Genomic DNA, 25145 nt, shown 5'->3' with positions numbered 1-25145 from the left:
TACGTATTAATAGTCACAGATACTGTGACCATTTTATTACAGGACTTTAGTCACTTTCTATATCAATCGGGTTAAAGTCTGGATCGTCTTCATCATCAAGTTCTAAATCATCCAAATCTTGGAATAGAGATTCATCCACTTCAACACTGTTTCCAGCTGTAAGGTAAAGATGACAGTTTATGCATTTCATTGTCAATATTTGCAAACGAGCATATTTGATCTGGTGTCACAGTATTATATAAAATAAAGCAAACAATTACTGATTGTAACTCTGTAACAATCAGGAAATGACAAATGCTGTAATAAGGGGGAGATGTATTAAATCTTCGAGAGAGATAAAGTGGTGAAGTTGCCCAAAAGAAAATCAATCAGCTTCTAGCTATCATTTATCTAGCACAGTCTATTAAATAACCGATAGAAGCTGATTGGAGAGATATAAAGTGGCAACTTCTCCAATTAAACTCTCTCCAAGGTTTGATACAGCTCCCCTTATGAGGCGATAGAATCAGAAATGTAATGTAAACACAGATATTGTAACAGTGGCAGAGCATGTCTGACACAGCAGTGTATAGGCTATGTGGTGTTACACTGTTTAATTAGATTCATTAAATAAATCATTGATAGTTGTTCCGTTGTAATGTAGCTGACCACATCACCCTCAATATTACCTACTAGGTACGTATAACAGCCTGGGAATTCTCTCACCGCATACAGTGATGTTATTCCCACAGTGAACAAGACCACAAAGTTATACATCAGATATGGCATAGTACACTTGCCACAAATCAACAGAACACAAAAACTCTACTAAACCATAAAGAACTGTTGCACATGATCATTAAAAATTAACATGAGTGTAAAACAAGCATAATGAGTGTAACAAGTATGAAAATGAAAAGAAAAACTTTATAATATAATTAAACTGTACAGGGACAGGATTGAACAGGGAAATGGTAGTGGAACTTTCAAAGACTAAAGTGATTTTATTTTTTGTAATAACTTTGTAACAGTAACTTTTTCAGTTAGATTTAGGTGAGGATGTAGAACAGATATAAAGACTCATATGCCATCTAGTGGCTGCATCTTCCAGTTCCCTACAGAATGGAGTTGCAAATAATTATCATCCTGTAATAAATATCATCCTTTAAAATTAATTCCGAATCCCAATAAATTGCACAATATTTTGAAGGCTTGAATTTACAGGTATTAGATCTACACTAAAAAGGTCTACCGTTAATAGGTCTACATACATTAGCTTTACAAGGTCAAAAGGTTGACATATAATAAGTAGACAGTAGAAAAGGTCAACAAGGTCAAAAGATAGACATGGAAATGGTCGACAGAAAAAAGGTAGACTTTTTTTTTTTTTTTTGGGGGGGGGGGGGGGGGGTTTGTTACTTTTCTGCCACAAGCAAGCCCCATTAGTGAACTGCATCCCCTCGCATGTCTTCGGGCAAGGTTACCATTTCCAATTGTAGTCCACGTGGATGGTAAAGTTTGAAACAGTTGAAAAAAATGTATGTATGTATGTATGTATGTATGTATGTATGTATGTATGTATGTATGTATATACAGGTTGAGTATCCCTTATCCAAAATGTTTGGGACCAGAGGTATTTTGGATATGGGATTTTTCCGTATTTTGGAATAATTACATACCATAATGAGATATCATGGTGATGGGACCTAAATCTAATCACAGAATGCATTTATGTTACATATACACCTTACACACACAGCCTGAAGGTCATTTTAGCCAATATTTTTTATAACTTTGTGCATTAAACAAAGTGTGTATACATTCACACAATTCATTTATGTTTCATATACACCTTATACACACAGCCTGAAGGTCATTTAATACAATATTTTTAATAACTTTGTGTATTAAACAAAGTTTGTGTACATTGAGCCATCAGAAAACAAAGGTTTCACTATCTCAATCTCACTCAAAAAAGTCCGTATTTCGGAATATTCCGTATTTCGGAATATTTGGATATGGGATACTATATATATATATATATATATATATATATATATATATATAAAAACATGCGTCGACCATGTGTGTCAGCCACAAAGGTCATGACAACATTTTGACTCTGTTGATCTTTTGAACCGGTCTACCTTTTGCATGTCTACCATTGGTGGTCAACCTATTGACTCTAGACATTTTTAATGTAGAGCTATACACCGGATACCTGAATTTACAACATATACTTCAATGTTCTAAACAACATACCCATAGGATTTGCAAAAGTCCTTTGGATGCCCCAAAAAACTACAGTAATTGGACACAAATACTTTTTTTGGTCAATTTAGCTGTTTACCAACACGTACTCATGTTACAGTTACTGAGAGATAGATATATATATATATAGATATATATATATATATATATATATATATATATATATATATATATATATATATATATATATATATATATATATATAGTATTTACAGCCAAATTGGAAAAAGGGTTATAGAGTTACAGCCGTTTAATGTATAACCCCCTCTTTTTCAAGGGACCAAAAGTACAGATGTGTCCTCATACATCTTTGTATTTCTATTTTCATTGCCACAAAAATTAAGGTACTCAACACATCGGTGGTTAATGCAATATTACTTTATGGTTCAGAATCATGGACAATCCTTAAAAACGGCCTGACAAGGCTGGAACGTTTCCAAATGACATACTACAAGCAAAAAGAGGATTTTGGTACTTACCGATAAATCCATTTCTCTGAATCCTCTAGGGGACACTGGAACAGTACTTAGACATTAGGGGTGTGAAGCTTGCAACCGGAGATGTGGCACAATCTAAAATTAGCATTGTCTGCACAGCCGGTTCCTCCCCCTTCACAGCCCTCCTCCCTCAGTTTGGAAAATTTGACTGAGAGAATAGGACATGACACTTGAGCACATGGCACCGAACCGTACAACCTATCAAACAGCACCCAAGAACTCTTAACTGGAAAATCAACGCTGTTTGGACAAACTTCGTAAAATCAATATTAGGCACAGAGCCACAATGTGATTTGATCCTATGACCTTGTTTGTCAAAGTCCTGGGACTAACTACGCGAGTCACAAGAGTCCTTTGAACAGGAAGTGTGAACCCAGCAGACTGATAGCACCGAGGCGGGCGTCCAGTGTCCCCTAGAGGATTCAGAGAAATGGATTTATCGGTAAGTACCAAAATCCTCTATTCTCTTTCATCCACTAGGGGACACTGGAACAGTACTTAGACATTAGGGGACGTCCCAAAGTTTACTCCCAGGGAGGGAGTGCTGTCGGTTGGCTGCAAACTTAAACGTCCGAACTTAGAGCCCCCGGACGCAAAAAGCATCAACCTGTAAAATCCTGCGAACATGTGGGCTGAGGACCACAATGCCGCCCTGCAAAGTCGAGCCTTGGAAACCCCTCTGGCCGCCGCCCAGGAGGGTGGTAGAAGCACTCGTCTGAAACGGAACCTGTTTGTTTGCCGAAAGGCAAGACTAGACCCAGACTGCTGAGATGCTGGCTAACGGTTGTGAGGCTCATCACAAAGAACCAAGACATAGTCCGACTTTCTGAAGGATGATGTAACCCTGTAGGCAAACCCGGTAAACTCGGACAACAGCCCAGGACACGTCTCTATCTGTGAGACCCGGAAAATATGATACTACAATTGGTTGAGTTACTCGAAGTTCAGAAACCACCATAGGAAGGAAAACTGCTTTTGTACTGAGTAATGCCCTAAAGCTCCCAACCTAGAAACCCGCCTTGCCGGAGCCAAGGCCAGCAGTAACGTGACCGTCAAAGATAGCTATTTCAGGTCTGTTTAAACACCAAATTTAAATGCCAAGACGCAGTAGGAGAACGAAGAAGGGGGTTGGATACCCCGAACCCTTTGTAAAAAGGTTTGAAACTCTGGCAAGGATGTCAACCGCTGTTGAAATAGGACGGATGGACCCGAAACTTGGCCGCTCAGAGAACCCAGCCTCTGTCCTACTTCCTGACCTGCCGAAAGGAACAGTAGAAGTCAGAAGAAGTGGAAGAACGCTGAAATTCACCCACCTCATGACACTAGCCTTAGCAGAACCTCTACTAATTCCTGTAGTAATGTATGTCTGTTACCGGCTTCCTAGCAGCAATCATCGTAAGAATAGTCGATCCCGGTCGGTATCCCTCTGTTTCAGAGGATCCGGTTTTCAATAACCGCGCCTTAAACAAAAACAGCCAGTTTCTGGATGTTGGCAACGGTCCCTGAGATAGCAGGGCCCCTCACTGAGGTGACTTTCAAGGATCTGCCGTTAGTAACCCACGCAGCGGGCCAATCTGGTGCGAATAGAATCACCGACCCTAGCTCTCGTTTCAACCCACTTCAGAACCCTGAGAATGAGTTGTAAAGGTGGAAAAAAATGTAAACCTTCCTATAACACCAAGAAAGTGTTAATGTGTCCACTCCCTTAGCTGCTGGATCTCTTGTCCTGGACACATCCTTTGTGGCTTCCTCTAACGCCATTCCGTTCCTCTTTCCTCCTTGACGGTTTCCGTATGCCGTCATCGTGACGTTGTTCGACTGCATCCTTATGTGTTGACCCATGACTTGGCCCTTTGGCCAAGAAAGAGGTATTCTCCAGGAGCGTCCAACTGTTCTGAAACTAATGCTATTCTAAGACGGCACCCCAACCTTTGAGGCTGACGTCTGTTGGCAGGAACCACCAATTTCAACTGCCGAATCTCTAGCCTGCTGCGAGATTCCTGTGCAATGGCAAATAAAGTAAGGAAGCGTGTATGCGTGGTGGTAGTCGGAGTCTGACCTTGCTCTTTGAGCAATGAGGTTCATCTGTAATGGACGAGAATGAAGCCTGCCACCAACTGCCTGAAAAATTTCCACACAGAGGTGTAGAAAATAGTCTGTGACCTCAGTACCTGAGCCACTAATCTCTGTAGGTCCTGGACCTTGTTCCTTTGTAGGAATCCTCACAGTTGTACCCTGTCCAATAGGAGACTGAGGAATTGAATCCGTTGAGCTGGCCAGAGATTGGATCTCTGGAAATTCAAAATCTCCCCAAGTTGAACGAGAATTGGATGGGATGTCTGAACATCTCTGATCAACTGGTCCTGAGAGGATGCATTGATTAGCAGGTCGCCTAGATAAGGACCTATCGTGACTTCAACAGTCCCGAGTCTGCATCCATGAATGCCATGATCCTCTGTAAAGAGTCTTGGGGCCAGTGAGAGACTGAACGGCAAGGCCCTGAATTGGTATCGATCCATCAGCAGTGCAAACCTTAAGAAAGCCTGGTGAGAGGCCCAGATTGGGATATGTAGATATGCATGTTCTAAACCAGCAATGATCGACTGGATTGATTCCAGCTTGAATTTGTAGACAGTTACTGGTTTAAAACTTTTAAATTGAGTATCGGCCGGACTGTCCTGTCTGACTTGGTATGACCAAAGGATTGGAGTAGAGAGCCATTTCTCACTGAGAGGCGGCAACCGGGAGAATGACCTCTGAACGTAGCATTCTTTCCATTGTCGGCCGTAGCTCTTATTCTTCCTGAGGGCACCGAGGCAACTTCAGACCTTCGACCACCAAGGGGAATCCCAGGTGAGCCGTGAGACCGTCCTGCCACGGTCTTGTCAGCAGATTTATCCCGCTTTCTGGCTGCCTGTGAGCGGCCTCTACCTCTGCCCCCACGTACTTGTGTACCAAAAACTCTTCCTCGGGCTCGCAAGGACTGAGCTCTCAAGGAATTACACGCTGGTCCCGATAACCTTTCCTAACCTGTGTAATGGTTCTTGTATAAGGAGTAGGCAGACAAGTGGATGCTGTAGCTTGCAAATACACTTGTCCAACACTGGACCGAAAAACATCTCATCCTCAAAGGGTGGTATTCTACCGCACCTTGGTGTCAGAGTCTCCACGCCATTCTCTGTTCGTCTAGCCGATCTGGCTAATGTAGAGATGCGCGATGCTATTCTGTGAATATCCCCAGAGGCTTGACACAAGTGTGAGGCTGAATCTCGAATGTGTTACGCCAGTTAGGTTACTTCTTCCAAGCCATTTTCCCCCTAAATAGCCTGTACCATGCGTCCAGACCATACTCCCATGGCCTTGTCAACCCACGGCAGACGACCGTAGGCCTCTGTGCTGCACCTGCCATAAAATTTTGACATTAAAGCTGCGTCAACCTCTTAAGGTCGTTATATGAGGTAACGGTAAGATTGTCTTCTTCGACAACCTTCCTAGTAAAACACCCACAAGCTGCGGAAACTCCCACTTATGCTTATACTCTCAGGAAGGGGATAGGTTACTGGAAACCCCTTTTGGAAATTGAAAACGTTAGTCAGGTTGGTTCCCAAACCTCCTCCATTCGAGACTGGAGGGATTTAGGAATTGGAAAACGCTTTTGGAATTCAAACAATTCGAATCTACGGGCTCCTTTACTTCTTGGACCTTAAAGTCTAGGATCACAGATTGTTGTGATTGCCGTGTCCTCTTCTGGAAAATCGGCGTCTAGGCTAGATTCAATGAACTCACCCATCTTATCAATGAGAAGACCCGCTTCCTTCTTGTTTCCGGTACGAGAGGAAGAGGCCCGTCTAACTGCCTTGCACGTTGTTACCGCTTGCGTGAGAGGCGTTAACTGGATGAAAAATTCATCCATTGTCTTTGAGAATCCCGCAGCACTGATTGTTGCGTGCGGGATTCCGGTATCCCCTTGGAGATCCTATCTGCAAGGTTATCCTTGTCCTAGTTGGAGCACTGCTCCCGGGTGGAGCGTCTAAGTAGTAATCGCACACCCCGGGACTGCCTTCCTCGGGCTTGAACCCGTGTGCTCTTCTTGATACATTATGTACAAACATACCAGGTCTCTTCCCGTTGGAGTCCTTTGCATGGAAACCCCCTACGAGGATATTTCGTGGCGCTTTCACCCTTTAACTAGGAAAAGAAAGGCTGTGAGAAATGACGGAAGCAAAGTTATCGGGTCCGGCTGGAATTACTATTCCTTTCTTTATATAGAAACAAGAACAGGACAAAAATATATTTATATATACAAAAAAAAAAAAAAAACACAATAAAAAATAAAGTGAAACACCAGCCGACATGCGACCTCCATGCTGCGATGGTTGGGTTTGTATCCGCTTGCTTCTTAATATTTTCGTTAGGATCTTTATAATAGAAGTCCGTTGAAAATATAATTAGTATAGTAAAATTATATGTTCAGGAGATCTCACATTTCTGAGTATATGTTGGCACCAGTAGAGGGAGCTAGTGCTACACATGCAACATGATAGTTATACTAGTGGGAGGGCTTACCCTACCCTGTAGCTGGCGCCAGATAGGGATTAATAAAATGTCTGACATTGAAATTTTCATGCCACTTCATTATGTACTGGCCACTAGTTTAAGGGATATGAGTTAAACATATGGGGAGGCACGCCTATGTACTGAGTGCCCTCCATTCTTCCTTTTATCACAGGGTCATCTAAGTTTAAACCGTTCACCCGGGCTGAATGATCTCTTCAGCCATTCTGAAACTGCAGTGTCTATGGCGCGCTACGGGACCGTTAATACCAAGTCCCGTAGCGGCGCTGTCTCTGCGCGGCTCTCTGCACTCTATGGATCGCTTCTCTAAGACCCGCAGTGGCACAGGGTCCTATGCTCTATGTGGCTCTCTGCACGCTACGGGATCGCTTACCAAGTCCCGTAGCGGCGCTTCTGTCTCTCCTGGTGACACACGCTACGGGATCGTTTCACTCAGTAGATAATGGCTACATATCGTTGTAATAGCTGTTATAGGGAAAATAAAATCAATATACCACCTAACTGCTGCGGGGGCCATTTTAAAAACAATCTGTACTTACAGTTGTTAAGGAGATGCAGACCCCTTCATCTGCAATCATTGTCTCCACTCCTGAACTTTGTCCCCCTTTTACTAGGGGGACGCAGTCTTTTTATCTGGTAAAGCCTGCACCCCCTTTCATTTAGGTGGGATAGGGCATTTACCATCTTTTAGTTTAAAATCCTGCACCCTCCCTTTAGTTAGGAGGGATTGAGTCAGTATAAAAAAGGAAAAAGAAAGAAGAAATCAAATAAATCTTCAAGGAGCAGGAGCTCCCTTCTGTACTTGCACCTCCTTTGGCACAATTTTCCAAACTGAGGGAGGAGGGCTGTGAAGGGGGAGGAACCGGCTGTGCAGACAATGCTAATTTTAGATTGTGCCACACCTCCGGTTGCAAGCTTCACATCCCTAATGTCTAAGTACTGTTCCAGTGTCCCCTAGTGGATGAAAGAGAAACTAACAGACCACTGGAGAAATTAAAACTTCTGAAAACTATGCCTAGACCAACACACAAATGAATCCTATATAAAAAGACAGTGTTTAAAGTGGTTCGGACATGTCTGCAGAATGGAGCCTAAAAGAATACCATATCGGTGCCTAAATAACACGCCTAGATGGATAGCACGTGATGTGCCATAGAAAACATGGCCAAAGCAGGTTTGCCCGAGACCTTCAACCGTTGCACTTCCATAGTGATGATACCAAGCAAGCCACCCTAAATCAATCCTATTGGCGTGAGATTATTAGAGAGTCCCTGCATTTGGCTGTCACAGTGCCGGTCAGCTTACCATACTGGCACAAATGACAATTAACTCTAAGTCTATGCATCTTTTCTGCAGTCATACCAAACAGCCCCTCTTAGCACATAAGGTCCTGTGAGACTCTGCTAGCTTGGGGCGTCTCTTTTGCAGACAATGCGCACCAGGAGACTGGGCTGATTAAGCTGATATGCAACACTTGTATATCTGTGTGTGACCGAGTCTATAAATCTGTACACGCAATGCTATGATGCAGTGGCCGTAGCATTTTTCCATACAAATTTTGGTTGTGCTCCATATACAGACTTAGGGGGTCAGTCCGACACAATCGCTTGCTGCAGTTTGTCACAGCGAATCGATCGGGTCGGAATTGCGCATGCGCCGGCGCCTCAGTGCGCCGGCGCCTGGCAGACGTCGGTGACCAGCGATCGCCTCCGAGACAGAGGCGGTCGCTGGGCAGGAGGGGGCTGAACGGTGGCGTTAAGCCACAGTTTAGTAGGCGCGGTCCGGCCAACGCAGGCGTGGCCATACCGTTGGGGGGGCGTTGAGAGACGTCTCACGCAGCCGCTGCGGCCAGCGGCAGACAACTCTCGGCCAGCCGCTTTTGTATTTGTGCGGGAAGGGGGGGGGGGGGGGGGGTCAGCACTGACATGCAGGGCAGACTAGCCCTGTGCTGGGCGTCCCCCCGCATGCCTGAGTTTACGATTGTAGCTGTGCTAAATTTAGCACAGCTACGATCAACTTGGAATGACCCCCTTAGTCGTATACAGCTATACAAGTGTCGCATATCAAATTCATCAGTACAGTCTAACCTGTGCATCCTAGCTGCATCATACTGCATTTGCAACGCATTTAAGGCAAAAAAAAAAAAAAAAAAAAGGCACCCTATGCTAGTGGTGATGCACCTGAACTATCATTTCACTCATGTCACACATCTCCAGCTGTGTGGCGTACGGAGGCAAGATGTATGAGGACACATCTGTATTGGACAATTGACCAAAAGCTATTTCCTGACAAGGTCTGATCTGTCCATTTGAGATTTCTTCATCAATTAAGCAAAGAAGAAAAAAAAAAAAGGTTTGGAGTTGATTCCAAGTGTGGAATTCAGAAGTTGTTGCTGTGAAGGCACAAGAAGTGAAATATTCTGCAATGGCTGAGTCAGTCACCTGATCTCAACCCGATCAAGCATGCATTTCACTTGCTGCAGACAATACTAATACTAAGGGCAAAAATAACAACAAACAAACAAACAAACAAACAAACAACTGAAGACATCTGCAGTAAATTCCTGGAAAAGCATAACAAGGAAACCCAGGTATTTGGTGATGTACATGGGTTCCAGACTTCAGGCAGTCATTGTCTGCAAACATTCTTGACAAACTATTTAAAATGAAAATATTTATCCAATTACATTAGAGCCCCTAAAAACAGGGGACGGTGTATAAAAATGGCTGCAATTCCTAAACGTTTCCGTGTGCGTGAAAGGGCGGCACTCTAAGATTTCTTAGTATGGTGAAAAGTGATGTTTTACACACACACACACACACACACACACACACACACACACACACACATTCTAAGATCAGCGCACCACATGCTGAACCACATATTGGTGGACCCAGTTCGGATTCTATTACACGGTTTACTAACATTTACAAATTCTCAAAATTATAATTGTGTATTAATCACTGATATATTATGGCTCCACATCTGTCTGACATACATATTAAACTGGACCTGTCATTCCTAATTAAACCCATGAAGACAGATGGTTAATTTACTTGGTGGTATTAACTTTGTACTGACCTACTGTGTTCACAGCTGAGACTAAAGTGGGAAGGTAAGCTTTCTTTATAAACTATGGGATTGCCTTTCTGCTCCTCCTTCTCTTTTGTATATAATGTTGCTTGCAAAAGAGTTGGCTAGACACAAGTTAAAAGGCAACAACATACTGAAAAAAAATTTAAAAAAAAAAGGGAAAAGATGAGAGGGACAATGGCCCCTTCCTCAGCACAACATGTTGCACTGCGGAAGGGGCTATCGATTTGCCTGTTTTATGATGTGTACCTGTACATTATGTTGTATTCATAAAAAGCTCACTTAAGATGTTTTGTTTAAAAAGATTTATTGTTGGCGAATAAGGTTACAAGGTTATGCTTCACTTATGTGCTCAATACTAAAGTTTGAGAAGACCTAGATTTGTAAGAACTCTGCCCCTCCACAATGCCTGCTTTAGACACAAAGGGGTATATTCGATTAAAGACGGATCCATTTCGACATGTATCTGTCAGAATGGATCAGACAACCCCTATTCAATCCCATCTTAGGGGGTAATTCCAAGTTGATCGCAGCAGGATTTTTGATAGCAATTGGGCAAAACCATGTGCACTGCAGGGGAGGCAGATATAACATGTGCAGAGAGAGTTAGATTTGGGTGGGTTATATTGTTTCTGTGCAGGGTAAATACTGGCTGCTTTATTTTTACACTGCAAATTAGATTGCAGATTGAACACACCCCACCCAAATCTAACTCTCTCTGCACATGTTATATCTGCCTCCCCTGCATGCAGTGCACATGGTTTTGCCCAATTGCTAACAAAAATCCTGCTGCGATCAACTTGGAATTACCCCCTTAATTCGACTTTTTCAAGCGTGCTGGAGCCGGGTGGAAGCTGCAGTGAGGTCGGGCGGCTGAGTGATATCCAGCTGCAGCGCTACTGTAGCGCTGATCTCCCTGTATGCCCGCCGGCTGTCCCCCCGTCTCCCTGCGGCTCTTCCCCCTCGTCTCCTCTGGGTCCGCATCTCAGTCCGACATCATTTTGATATCGGACTGAGATGGTCGAAAAGGGGGCAAAACCGACACAAGCACGTGGATCGGCAGCTATTCCACCGATCCACGTGCTTTTCGACAAAAATTTAGGGAAATATTGAATAGGTCGAATCAGGATTCGACCTTAAAAAGTCGAAAACTGCCGTCTTTTCGACAGACGGCAGTTTTCGACTTCAATTGAATATACCCCAAAATCTAGCATTTGCTACATAAATGACTAGCATGTTAAAAAAGCAGTTTGTTAAAGAAAAAAATCTAGTGCGCAAATGTGTGCTAAGAACTTCAATTATACTCCATGCTAATTGTGAAGGTTTATTTAAATTATTTTTACTATCAGTGTGCTTAGTGCTAGGAGTGTGCATCTGCATCTCTCTTCCCCCAGCACAGTATTAGAAGCCTCAGCATGATAGCACCTCTTGATATCTTTAGTAATAGGATGTGCAATCCAGGTTCCCCCTTTTTTCCTCTATATTTGTGTATATATTGTACACTGGAAGGCAAGGCTTCCTTCCTCTGGTATTGGCACTCCTCCCAGTCACCCTCAGGTGTTTTAATTAGCTGGGTTCCTGCACTTCAGATCACACATTGATAAGGCCCTATTTAGAGGTAAGTCCTGTATAAATTTATATAATGTGATAGTCTTAGGAATGTTAGGGACCCATGTGATGAAGTCACCTGGTCACGGTACATGGGCCCGCATATTTGCGCAAATGTGTGCTAAGAGCTTCAATTATACTCCATGTTAATTGTGAAGGTTTATTTAAATTATTTTTACTATCAGTGTTCTTAGTGCTAAGAGTGTGCATCTGCATCTCTCTTCCTCCAGTCTAGTGTAATGTAAGCAGTCCATTTAGCAAATAACTGTTTCAAAATGACATTTGTTTTCTGTGTTGATACAGTATATCTAAACATTATGTACAAATAAAGCGGGCAGGATAATAGCTTGCATACAGATATGCTATGGAAGAACCTGCTCTGTAGTCTTCTAACCTGCTTACCACATATAAAAAAAAAAAATCAACAAACCTTCTTCCAAGAACTTGATGTCAGATGTATCGAGGTTATGATCTGTTTCAAATAATTGCTTTCCTGGACAAACACAAAAATATTGCAGATTAAGTGGTTAAAAAAAAAAAAATATATACAAATGTAAAAAAAATGCGTCACGTGTTAAAAATAACAAACAAAAAAAATTGTATTAAATGAACCACGGGAGGAATATGAACACAGCAGGAAGCATAAAAAGCCACATTCAGAGCTGATCACTATGGCTACAATTGCTCTCACTGCTGTCCGCACAAGGGCAATGGCTGCAGTGCGCGGGCTGTCATGATGCGATCGCATCCCAGAAGGATGCGTTTGCATCATGATTAACAGGTGACAGAAGTCCGGGGGCGGCGATGCAGCATTGGGAGGGAGGAGAGCAGGAAACGCAGGCATGTCATGGCAATTTTCGGGGCCAGCTGATGATGCCGCCTGAGATAGGAAACATTGCGCCAGAACACCTGAATACGCAGCCATGCTGCGAAGGCAGGGGTCAACCTTTAGTTGAGGTTTTGGTGATACGATCTCAATTGATTTGCGATCGTATCGCGGGGCAATGCCACACATGCTGGACAGCCTTGCCCTGTGTTGGGCAGCCCCCAGCACGTTAGTAGAACAATCACAGTTTTTGCTAATTTAGCAATCAATGCGAGATATTGCAAAATTTAGGAAAGGTTATATGATTGCAAGAACTTCCACAATACATTGTCTACAAAATGAATTATTAAAAGTCGTAGGATAGCTACATGTCCAGATAAACACCTTGCCTATCTGAGCACTGAAGAACAAATGGGACCATGCTGTAGCCGTAGCGGAATCAATATCATGCAAGTTGTGACGGGCTTACCTGTTAATTTACTTTTTCCCGATTGTTCCTCTTCCTTCAGTTTTTTCCTACTCATTTCTACTAATTCTGCTTCAAAATTAGCTTTCCAATTCAGAAAGCTTTCTATAGATACAGGAGTTCCATGGAACACAACCTAAGAGAATTATCAGTTAGTGATGCTGAAATATTCCTGCTAATCTGTAGGAACTGTGCATCACACTAGATTTCTTGTACATCAAAATGTTACATCAGTTATACAATACAACTTAAAAGGTTTTTTCTGGTTTACTACTCTCATAGCGTGCCAAGGACACCACTAGTAACAGGAACATTGTGGAACATCCAACAATGTGATCACTTCTTCTTTCAGCACAAATCTGCCCCCAGCACCCATGTACAGTATGCACATAACAGAGATACTGATTTACAGCTTGTAACACATTTTTCAGAGTTACCATCGCCTACAAGCAGGATACAAATTCATATACCCTGCTCAACACATTATTGAGCACATGAATATAGACAGATAGTGTTCATTCTAGAACCCTGCACCTATTTAGTAAGGATGGAATATTTTAATTCTGAAGGGAAAAATGTAAGATGTTATGTATCGCTACACCATCATGTCTAAAATTCTGCCCTTCAAAAATAAAATAAACCCTCCTCATTTAATAAGTGCAGGGTTCTAGAATGAACACTATACAGACATATAATTGTTGCCTGATAGATGCATGTAAAATCTTCCCCAAAGAGGGTTATCGTATTGTCATGCTAGAAGCAGTGGCTCTCAAACTCGGCCCCCACACAGTTCACATTTTCCAGGTCACCCAGCAGGTACACGGTTGCACTCATTTCTCACTGACACATTTTAGAACATCCATAGGTGGAACCAATTGTTTCACTTGTGATTCTGTGAGGAGACCTGGAAAAAATGAACTGTTTGGGGTTCTGAGGACAAAGTTTGAGAACCTGTGTGCTAGAGTACGGTTTCTACCATTTGTGTAGGAACTAGAACAGATATATAAGGAAAAACAAATAAGTAAAACAAAAATACTATAGCAATATCAGCACTGTAAATCCAACTAACAAGACCCAAGCAAATGCATAAATAATTGAAATGCGTCCATTTAGAGAACAGCAAACATTTCTGCTACATATGGAGCAGCCCAGGACATGACAGTCTGGTCTGTTTAATACACTTGGATGTATTTTTAGAAAACATTCCAAAAGACTATTTCCTATACACAACTAGAGTATTGGATGGATTAGGTATTTCAGCTTTACCCACTCCCAATGCAGTGTCATGTCAGCATGACTGCTTACAAGCAGCACATACAGGGACAGGCTTCACGTTGCACAAACTGTTTAACATATCTTTACTCTATCAGCATATTCTAATCCGATTTGCATTTACAGCCCTGATAGCGACAGGCAATAAACTATAGCACTACCCCTTGCAAAGCATATCTGCTTCTTGAAAAATACTGGGGCAGATGTATTAACCTGGAGAAGGCACAAGGAAGTGATAAATCAGTGATATGTGCAAGGTGATAAACACACCAGCCAATCAGCTCCAATATGTAAATTAACAGTATGATCTGATTGGCTGGTGCCTTTATCACCTTGCACATATCACTGGTTTATCACTTCCTTATGCCTTCTCCAGGTTATTACATCTGCCCCAATGTTCCTATAGTTCGTTATGACTCATATCATCATCATGCAAGCGACATGCGTACCTTTTCTGCTTCTTCTGCCTCTTTTTCCTTCTTGACTTTTTCCTCTTCTATTCTGGATTTTATTTGGTCTACAATTTCATTTAGTCTGTCTTGGACTGCAGACACTAAAGTAAAAATCATCACCATTCCCAGGTTCTCTTGAGCCTAGAAAAGTTTAGAATATGGCATTTAATCCATCAAGTTAATTTTTCTGCATTTACCATAACATACTGGCTTGCTCACTATCTTTAGGCATGTGCAGAAAACACATCTTACTCAATCTTACAAAAATCATTACATTTCATTATGGTGTTCAAGACTTGTACCCATCGGCCCTTTTACTGTATGTATCTGGAAAGAATGGGTACCTCATGCCATTACAGAAGTCTTGGGACAGTCCCATAATATATTAATACTTTAATTTCTAGCACGGCTGCAAAAGTAACATATGGTTTCGATTCAGAGCATTATTTGTTTTAGTCAGTGGGATATTGTGTAGAGGGTAGCACAACATATTCTAAACACAGGCAAACAGTACAAAAAAAACACTCATGTCAGTAGAGAGGTCCTTTCTCCTTTATGCATCAGACCAAACTGCCAAATGTTCTGTTTACTGTATATGGGCCCTCATTCCGAGTTGTTCGCTCGGTAATTTTCTTCGCATCGCAGCAATTTTCCGCTAATTGCGCATGCGCAATGTTTGCACTGCGACTGCGCCAAGTAAATTTGCTAAGAAGTTTGGTATTTTACTCACGGCATTACGAGGTTTTTTCTTCGTTCTGGTGATCGTAATGTGATTGACAGGAAGTGGGTGTTTCTGGGCGGAAACTGGCCGTTTTATGGGTGTGTGTGAAAAAATGCTGCCGTTTCTGGGAAAAACGCGGGAGTGGCTGGAGAAACGGAGGAGTGCCTGGGCGAACGCTGGGTGTGTTTGTGACGTCAAACCAGGAACGAAACTGACTGAACTGATCGCAGTGGCAGAGTAAGTCTCGAGCTACTCAGAAACTGCAAAGAAATTTCTAATCGCAATTTAGAGAATCTTTCGTTCGCAATTTTGCTAAGCTAAGATACACTCCCAGTAGGCGGCGGCTTAGCGTGTGCAATGCTGCTAAAAGCAGCTTGCGAGCGAACAACTCGGAATGAGGGCCATAGCACGATATAGCTCACGAATCGACAGGTGCCAGGATGACCAAGATTTTGCACCTGGCGCCGGGAATGATGGAGATCTCAGCTATAAACCTAAAGGTTGCCTGGCAGGGACTCCATTTAACTGATGATTTTTTCCCCAAAAAAACACTCCGAAATTTTCATTTTTTTTTCTTTATTAGTGAATTAGGTGAAGAACAGGAATATAACCTTATCCAAAATGATTTTAGCAAGAAAAAATGTTTTTTTCCTGTAAAATATAAATTTCTTAAACATCGGAACATTGGTCGGGAAGGTCGCTAACATCAGTAACATCGCGACCATCACAATGTCACGTTTTACCCCCAAGACAGCTGCCAGGTACACAGGGGGGTCATGGAGTGGCTTCGGGGTGGGGTTGTTTTACACATTCCCAGCAGCTGCCATTGTCTGCAGCCGCTAAGTGGGGGTCCTGCTGTGCTGACCGATCAGCAGTGATCGGCAGCACGGAAAAACTGATGGGAGGGTGCAGGGAGGCACCATCCTGTGTCGCACCTTCCGGTCCTTCTGAGAGCAGCAGCAGAGAGAAGTTACTCTTCCCTGCAGCTGCTAACATTGTTTATCTGACTGGTCGCATCCTGTGCGACCAGGTCAGATAAAGCACTTGCTGGTATGGTCGCATCTGATGTGACCACGCCAGGCAAATGGTTAAAAAATAAAAATAAAAAAAAATGTGCAGGTCCAGTTTCTCAGGCTAGATGTTAGACAAGGAGTGATCAATTGACAGCGCTCACTCAGATAGCCGGGAGGCTAAGAAATGTATTGGCCGGACACAGAGTATGAAATTCCCCCCCTATCCACTCTGATCTGCTACCAGTGACATGGTGGCGGAAGCGCCATCCAGGCTGTACCAGCAGCAGGCGAGATCAATTCTGCCGTGAGAAGGAAGTGGCGTAGCCCAGTCAATGGAGCCTTAGAAGTCTCCCTGTTCTACTGTGACGTTGCACATTGCGTACTGCAGTGGTGGAAGCAGGAAGGGGTACTCAGACATTCTTTAAGACAGACACATCTCTCTATAGACGGACTGCAAAACAGCACTTCATAAGAAAGCTCTCATCTGCAGCTTAATTTCGGCCTTTTAGTCCCAGCGATTGGTTCACTGTCTCCATACATTAGGTTTCTTAGAGGATTCATAGGCCCTTCCTGACATGAGCAGCTAACTACAGCTGTCTGACACTATCTGTTATTCTAGCAGGGACATGCGGTGAGGTAAATGGTTGAGGAGGCACTGGCTAGCACCAATGCCAGATATACACACAATATATGAGCCAAAGGGTTCATGTGGGCATTATGCACAGGTGCAGAGGTATAAAAACTCCTGGAAATTTGGTGAGATTTGATCAGAGGAGTGCGGAAAAGATACACAGGTGAGGCACTGCCTCACCTGCCATAGACTTTTTACTACAGAGTTTTGACTATAAAAATGATTAGAATAAAACAAAGAAGATATTTCTAACATATTCTTTGTATTTTTTATATACTTTATACAGTCAAAACTCTGCCTCACCCAACCACACGTCACTGTATTCTAGTATAATAAAACAACACTGGCTCTATAATATAATAAAATGAATGGCAGTATAGGACCCTCCACTTCTAGGATTGTCCAAATGCATTCCTTACTTCGGCACTGCCGGAGCTGAATGGTCTGTAGCATAACCCTCTACTCACTTCATATCAGAGTATCATAAGCAGCATAGTAACTGAACGCATCATAAAATGGTTCTCCTATTTAAAGTCTAAGTAAAGAATTTGGTCTGTTTGATGTTATCAGGACTGCAGTAGTTGTGATCATAGGGTTTTTACCTTGTAAATGCTTGCATTATAAATTTCTAGTGAGTAGGGTATGTTTTCAGAATTCTTATATCTTATGTGTTTTCCCTGCAACATTTGCTATGTGGTCTGATCTGTAAATATGTATATTATTCACATCTGGGTTGTCTGTTCATTTATTTTAGATTTTTAATATCACTGATCACTTCGCTAATATGCTTTCGGGATTATGACATCACAATGGAGATACCATGAATCAGGGGGGCACTGCGCCGTGTCATACCATGAATCAGGGGGGCACTACGCCGTGTCATACCATGAATCAGGGGGGCACTACGCCGTGTCATACCATGAATCAGGGGGGCACTACGCCGTGTCATACCATGAATCAGGGGGGCACTACGCCGTGTCATACCATGAATCAGGGGGGCACTACGCCGTGTCATACCATGAATCAGGGGGGCACTACGCCGTGTCATACCATGAATCAGGGGGGCACTACGCCGTGTCATACCATGAATCAGGGGGGCACTACGCCGTGTCATACCATGAATCAGGGGGGCACTACGCCGTGTCATACCATGAATCAGGGGGGCACTACGCCGTGTCATACCATGAATCAGGGGGGCACTACGCCGTGTCATACCATGAATCAGGGGGGCACCACGCCGTGTCATACCATGAATCAGGGAGGCAATACGCCGTGTCATACCATGAATCAGGGGGGCACTACGCCGTGTCATACCATGAACTGGGTTCTGGAGATGAATATGTAGTAGGGTCTGATGGCATGAAGCATGAGGGGCATGTGTATTCTAAGGAAGATTTCATATATTTTGGTTGTGGATGAAAGTCTGGCTCCTAGACTTTAGAAAAATTTGCGAAGCCCTGATAGTTATTATATATAGCACTAAACTACTCCTAATGTTCGCTCCATCACATGTGTCGAACAGAAGCACGAACAGTTAGATTTAACACAGAAATATGCAAATCCAGAAAAGGGGGGGGGGGGGAAGACACTAAATGCTATCAATAAGCTTTCTATCAGTAGCACTCAGGCTGAGCAAATTTCATAGAAAAGTCTAGGACTTACCTGCTCCTCTAATACGGTCAGTATACCAGATGCATCAGAATCTTCAAGGTTCTCTTGGGAAACTATTTCATAAAGAGGAGCTTTGTCTGGATACGACCCCACATAAGTAAACTTTAGTGTTACTTGTACATCTGTAAAAAAAAAAAAAAAAAAACACAATCATGGCATATTGAAGAAATATCTTCACAAAAATGTTGGCCTTAAATACCAGCAGATTCATATTCACAATGATTTAACCAGAGCGGCACTGATAATTTCAGCTTAGATGCCTAGACAGATGATTTCAGATGAAGTCCTTTTCACAAGCATAATAATGAATATAGCAAAATCTTGTATGATTGCTAATGCATTTATTGAAGATGACAAAAAAGGTATAAAGCTACTAAAGCAAGCATATCAGTTTACACAAGGTGCACACACTACTTTATAAATCTTCATATTTTAGGATATGACATTTGTGGACTTCTATTTAAACATAACAAATCCAAGGTAGGCCTTCTAAATGAAAGTAATTAGCTATCTAAAGCCATTAGTTAAATACATAACAACTGGAGCCAAATTTAATACTGTGCACCATTCCGGTGAAATACTCGCTGAAGTTTGGTTGTTGCTGCCTTTAAATTAATTGCTGCTTTAAAGCTAGCAAATACCTTGCTGGTTCCATCAAAACATGGGTTATTACATTTGGCCTCACATGTATGTTTCAAAGATAGGAGCAATATGACAAAATTTGGCACCCCCATTTATCAAGCCTTGGAGAGTAATAGCATGGTGATAAAGTACCAACCAATCAGCTCCTAACAGATATTTTTCAAACTAAGGGGGACATTTACTAAGCAGTGATAAGAGCGGAGAAGTGAGCCAGTGGAGAAGTTGCCCCATCAACCAATCAGCAGCTCTGTATCATTTTATAGTATGCAAATTATAGAAGTTACTTCAGTGCTAATTGGTTCCCATGGGCAACTTCTCCGCTCTTATCACTGCTTAGTAAATGTCCCCCATAGCCTGTGACATGGCAGTTAGGAGTTGATTGGTTCGCATTTTATCACCGTGCTGCTTATCACTCTCCAAGGCTTGATAAATCTGGGCCTTTTTGTTTACTTATAATTTACTCTCTCTGTCTTTCACATATGCATTAGCAAAATAAATTCAACAAGAATGGAGGAGTTCACTGGTGCCTCTTATAACCAGGATGCATCAGCACAAATTGTGATAGTAACAGCGTACAAAAATAATGTTCATTCAAGAAAAAGATTCCACACACATACTTTCTTCATCTTCTGCTGCTTCAGATGTCACAGTGATAGAGAAACTTGCTGGCGATTTAGACAACACTGAAACAAAATAAGATGTATTGTGCATGAAAATGACATCATGACCAGTTCACATCAGTGTGGCACGAAGGTTGTATACATATGTTAGCTAAAGGGGCAACATGTTTGATGGTAACAAATATTCCCAACAGGTGTGATACAGAAGATAGACATTATAAAAGGTCCACAGCACTAGGTCCACAGGGTCAAAAGGTCGACATGAAAATGTATTCTTCTTTTTTTTGTTATTTTGTGTTTGTTAACATATTTCACCATGCTTTGGCCTCTGTGGCTCACTCCACTCACCACAAGGTTAGTAAAGGTAATAGTTTGTGATATGTCTAGCGACCACCTCCAATCCCCACATATCCTCACAGATCTCAACATGTGAGAGTTCTGCCCCTCATATGCTGTAGAGATTACAGCTTGTTTTACAATACTAAAAAACTTTTCTCCTAAAAATACCATTAAACCTAAAAAATAACTTCACTGATATGAAAAGAACTCTGAAATAAAGGTGTATATATTCTCATACCAGTTACCAAGTCATTTTTCTTACTGAAGATCCAATGTGATGTGCTGAAGCAGTGGGGTCAGTATGATTGACCGCGGGATAGGATGCCGGCAGTCACAATACAGACGCTGGAACACCAATATGTGAAACATGCTTACCTCACCCCGACTGGTCCCCCCCTCACCCCTAACCCTCCGTATCCACAACCTGACCCTAACTGCCCTGATAGGTTTAGGCACTAACTCCCCCTTCCCCGAAGCCTAACCCTCCCCCCTTAGTGCCTAAACCTAATCTCATCCCAGTGGTGCCTAACACTAACCCCACCCCCCTCCACAGCCTAACCCTAACCTCCACTCAACATGGCCTAAACCCAAAGTGTGGCGCCTAAACCTAACCCCCCCGGCCCTATCCCTAACCCGCAGTCTATACTTAAGGGAGGGATGCCGGCTGTCGGGATTCCGACGTCGGTCTCCTTACCTTGTCGAGATTCCACTATCTATATTTTGAGGGGTGTCGAGATTCCGGCATCAGTATTCCGACTGCTGGGATCCCTACAGCTGGCATCTTACCCGCATAGATAACAAAACTTAGAGTCAGTGCCTTTTCTCACCATCAGCTTTATATAAAATGAAAAATTCGGGTGAATTTCTGAATAGTGAATTACTTTCTAAAGCAATGTGCGAGGATCCTCATTACTAGTTACAGGTTACCGATGCCAGTACAATGTCAATGACAATTGCAGCACTTGGCTAAATGTCAAATCAACGCAGACCAAGAGTTTTCCCTTGATGCAGCCGTAATTAAGTATTCAAGAGACTTGTTTTGTATGCCCAACTTCTCATCCATTCCCAATGTGTGTTATGCTGCTGCTCTCATTCCCATGCCAGTGGGTGCAGAGGGTGGCAGAAGCCGTGCCTATCACTACTGCACCAGGCACCCGAGTACCCGCACTGCCGGGGTAACTGCTGCCATACAGCACGCCCATAGGTGACAGCAGCCGCAGACTATACGGGACAGCGGGTCCGATCCCCGAGCGCAAGAACAGATGCCGGCAGCGGGTCAGTGCCCGGAACACAGCTGAGGGGAGCCGCATATCACATCGCGCCCGACAGGGGAGCCGCGTATATATGGGGGAGGCAGGGGCGCTGCTCACCTGTGAAGGAGTCGGCATATATAGACTCCAGAGCTTCAAGCTCATTGCGCTGTTCCTCTGCGTAGTCCGTCATGGCTGGTCGGCCATGGGGCGGGCACACGGGCTGCTGCTCGGCGTGGTGCGGCCTTCCCGGTGCCGGGTCCTGGCTATGACTGTGGAGCCTGTAGACGGCTGCCGGCCACGCTTAGAGAAGGAGCGACCGCTCCAGCATCGATTGCTTCTGCCTAGGCCGCCGCCCGCCCCTGCTGCTGCGAGTGCTACAGGTGCTACAGCACAGCTGAGGGCAGGGAATGTGTCGCACTGACGGCGCTGGTGCTGACGGAAACACTGCCGCCCATTGCCATTCTACTCCGATCTACATCACACAAGGGATTCATGTACATTAGGCAGAAAGTACACAGCAGGCCTGTTATTGATTAGTTAAGTCTTAAACGGCGCTCGTTATGATGTCATTAGAAAGCGCCGTTGGCACGTTCTGCTGCTGTTAGAGTAGACGGAAAAGGTCCCTTAGGCCACTTGGATCTAGCATCAACCCTCTGAGCATAGCCATAGCGGATATAGGGCATCTCTATCAATGCTTTGGAAGAGGTAAGTACCAACCAATCAGCTCTAGTCGTTGTACAGGCTGTGTTTGAAAAATGACAGGAGCTGAGTAGTTGGTACTTTTCATCTTTCCAAGCATTGTCACACATGCCACACAGTAGGCTCACCATACTGTCCCTTTAAACTGGGACACTAATGAATTACATAGGTTGTGTGACCAATGAACTACATAGGTTGAATTAAATCCTGCCTTCAGGGGTGTATCTTCCTATTGGCCAGGATGGCACTTGCCAGGGGCGCCGGCCAAGAGGGGGGCGCCGCCCGGCAGTGCCACCCGCACCAGAGGGTAGAATGACATAGTATTTCTCACTGAGTACATCCCTTAGCAGTGCTCATCCACTGCCGGACTTTCAGAAGCGTATTGCACTCTGACACTCTCTGTGACTACAGTCACAATGATGGTGAATATTGCCAGGGAGCAGGGCACTTCCAGGTATGGGGAGGGGCGAAGCACCTGCTCTTCCTCATCCGCTCTCCTTCTCATTGGTCCCACACAGTATGTCACTAAACAGCAGCCACTACAATCAGCACCATACCCTCCAACATGACCCGCCCCACTAGGTACAAAATGCTCTGTTTCTGGACTTCCCTCTTAATTTATTATTGCCATCACCTGTGAAGAAACAGCTTTCTTATCATGTAACTAGTTCAACACAGGTGATGGAAATCATAAATTAAGAGGGAAGTCCAGGAACAGAGCATTTTGTACCTAGTGGGGCGGGTCACGTTGGAGGGTCTGAAGCACCAGTCAGCAGTGCAGCATGAGCATACCTGTACATTTTCTGGGGTACCATAGCTGCACTGCATGGTCTATCCTGGCTGTCTGGATTACAGGTTACAAAGAGCTCTGTATGGAGAGGTATCTAGACCAGTGACTGCCTGTCCAGCTGTGTTGAGACTACAAGTCCCAGCACACCTTGTCAATTGGAGTTGCTGGGACATATAGTGCAATCTCACCTAGAGAGGGGTTTTTAACTGTATGTATGTGTGCATATATCCCCTTGGTGCCCCTGTCCACACCCTCCTTGTAATTCCCCCTTAGTGTCACTGCCCGCACCATCCCTGTAACTGCCCCCTCAGTGACCCTGCCCATACACTCCTGTAATTCACTCAGTGTCCCTGCCCGCACCCTTCCCATAATTCCCCCTCAGTGTCCCTGCCTGCACCCGCCCCGTAATTTCCTCTCCGTGTCCCTACCAGCACCCTAACCGTAATTCCCCCTCAGTGTCCCTGCCTGCACACTCCTCGTAATTCCCCCTCAATCTCCCTGCCTGCACCCTCCCCATAATTCCATCTCAGTGTCCCTGCCCGTATCCTCCTCATAATTCCTCCTCAGCAGAGCCGTAACTAGGTGTGTGCCAGCAGTGCATGGCACACAGCGCACATGAACTGTGGGCGCAGTACCGCTGGTAACACCCATAGTTCCGCAATGCAATGTGAGCCTGCGGTAGTTAAAGTGCAGCCGCGGGCAGTAAAGCTTTGCCCCCACCCTCGGAAACATGATTTTACAGTACAGCCAAACCACTCGCCCCCCCCCCCCCCCCCCTCAACCAGAGGTTATAATGAGCCGCAGCAATACTGCCCAATCCCCACCGCCATCACCGTAGGTTAAAGTGAGCTGTGGGTTGCTGTAGTGCCTGATCCTCCCCTCACCTCACTCCGGCTCCTGCCAGAGTTACAATGCAGTCCATACAACGGCATGTCTTCCCCCTCCTGCCTGGAGGTTACAGTGATGATCTTCTGCACTCCTGTAGACCTGTAATCCCAGGGGACATGCCGGCGGAAAATCTCTAGATCTACAAGCACACACAGCGGCAGTGAGCGGTCAGCGAGCTCCTGGACTGCACCTAAGCAGCCCCTCTGCCCCAGCCTGGGCTTGTCAGTGAGTGGCCTGGTCTCTGGGCAACGGATTGACAGTGTCCCATGAGATCAGGATCATGCTGCAGCCACACAACTACAACTGGGTGAGCAGAATAGCAGTGAGTGGTAGGGACACTTCATGCCAGCCCTTAGAAAGGTGAGAGGACAGTAGTACCTGGGTCCTGATGCTGTGGAACCACAAGTCCCATCATGCCCTGACAGACATTACATGATAGAGCATGCTTGGACTTGTGGTTCCACCATAGCTGGAGAGCAGACATTGCCTACCTCCGAGTTCTCATGATTTTTGTACAGGGCCGTAGCTAGGTGTATGCTGAGTATTCTCGGCCCACAGCACATAGGCACTGAGGACAGAGAACCACATCTAATGCGTAAAAGGGAGCTCTGCCTGACGTAACATGTAAAAGGGAGCTCTGCCTGCCGTAATGTGTAAAAGGGAGCTCTGCCTGCCGTAATGTGTAATATGGGCTCTACCTGGAGTAACGTGTAAAATGGGGCTCTACATGGTGTAATGTGTGTAAGTGGCGTCATTTGATTAATGGAGACCACTGTGCAGCATAATTTGAATTGGTATTATTTTGTTGCCACGTCCCTAACACAAAGCCACATCCCTAT

At 44.1% G+C, this 25145-nt stretch overlaps 1 protein-coding gene and 1 long non-coding RNA gene across 4 annotated transcripts in view; one reads left to right on the top strand and one right to left on the bottom strand.

Moving 5' to 3' along the window:
* RWDD1 (RWD domain containing 1) lies at positions 1-22288 on the bottom strand. The gene is made up of 7 exons (XM_063917174.1): positions 22047-22288; positions 20335-20400; positions 19067-19197; positions 15037-15180; positions 13319-13451; positions 12454-12516; positions 1-156 (listed from the first exon to the last, which is right to left on the bottom strand). Exons 1-7 carry the CDS (start codon positions 22117-22119, stop codon positions 47-49), a joined length of 720 nt encoding a protein of 239 aa, XP_063773244.1. The 5' UTR covers positions 22120-22288; the 3' UTR covers positions 1-46.
* LOC134909854 (uncharacterized) overlaps positions 21796-25145 on the top strand; it is an 80085-nt gene continuing 76735 nt past the window's right edge. The window contains exon 1 of one of the 3 annotated variants that reach the window (XR_010176043.1): positions 21796-21951. This is a non-coding gene — a long non-coding RNA (uncharacterized LOC134909854). Of the gene's footprint in view, positions 21952-22379; positions 22466-25145 lie in introns of those variants that run through there. The other 2 variants (XR_010176045.1, XR_010176044.1) reach the window with 2 other exon arrangements.

Source organism: Pseudophryne corroboree, chromosome 4 (genome assembly GCF_028390025.1).
Source record: "Pseudophryne corroboree isolate aPseCor3 chromosome 4, aPseCor3.hap2, whole genome shotgun sequence".
Taxonomy (NCBI): Eukaryota; Metazoa; Chordata; class Amphibia; order Anura; family Myobatrachidae; genus Pseudophryne; species Pseudophryne corroboree.
Note: the sequence above shows the minus strand (reverse complement) of the source record. Positions and strands in the feature narration are given on the sequence as shown.

What these genes read in the sequence shown, in the direction of transcription:
- RWDD1 (XM_063917174.1), bottom strand. Translation starts at nt 22,119, where the DNA reads ATGACGGACTACGCAGAGGAACAGCGCAATGAGCTTGAAGCTCTGGAG. An exon ending in ATATGCCGACTCCTTCACAG is followed by an intron (nt 20,401 to 22,046) that starts GTGAGCAGCGCC and finishes ATTTTGTTTCAG; the next exon opens with TGTTGTCTAAATCGCCAGCA. An exon ending in TGACCGTATTAGAGGAGCAG is followed by an intron (nt 15,181 to 19,066) that starts GTAAGTCCTAGA and finishes AAACTTTTCTAG; the next exon opens with GCTCAAGAGAACCTGGGAAT.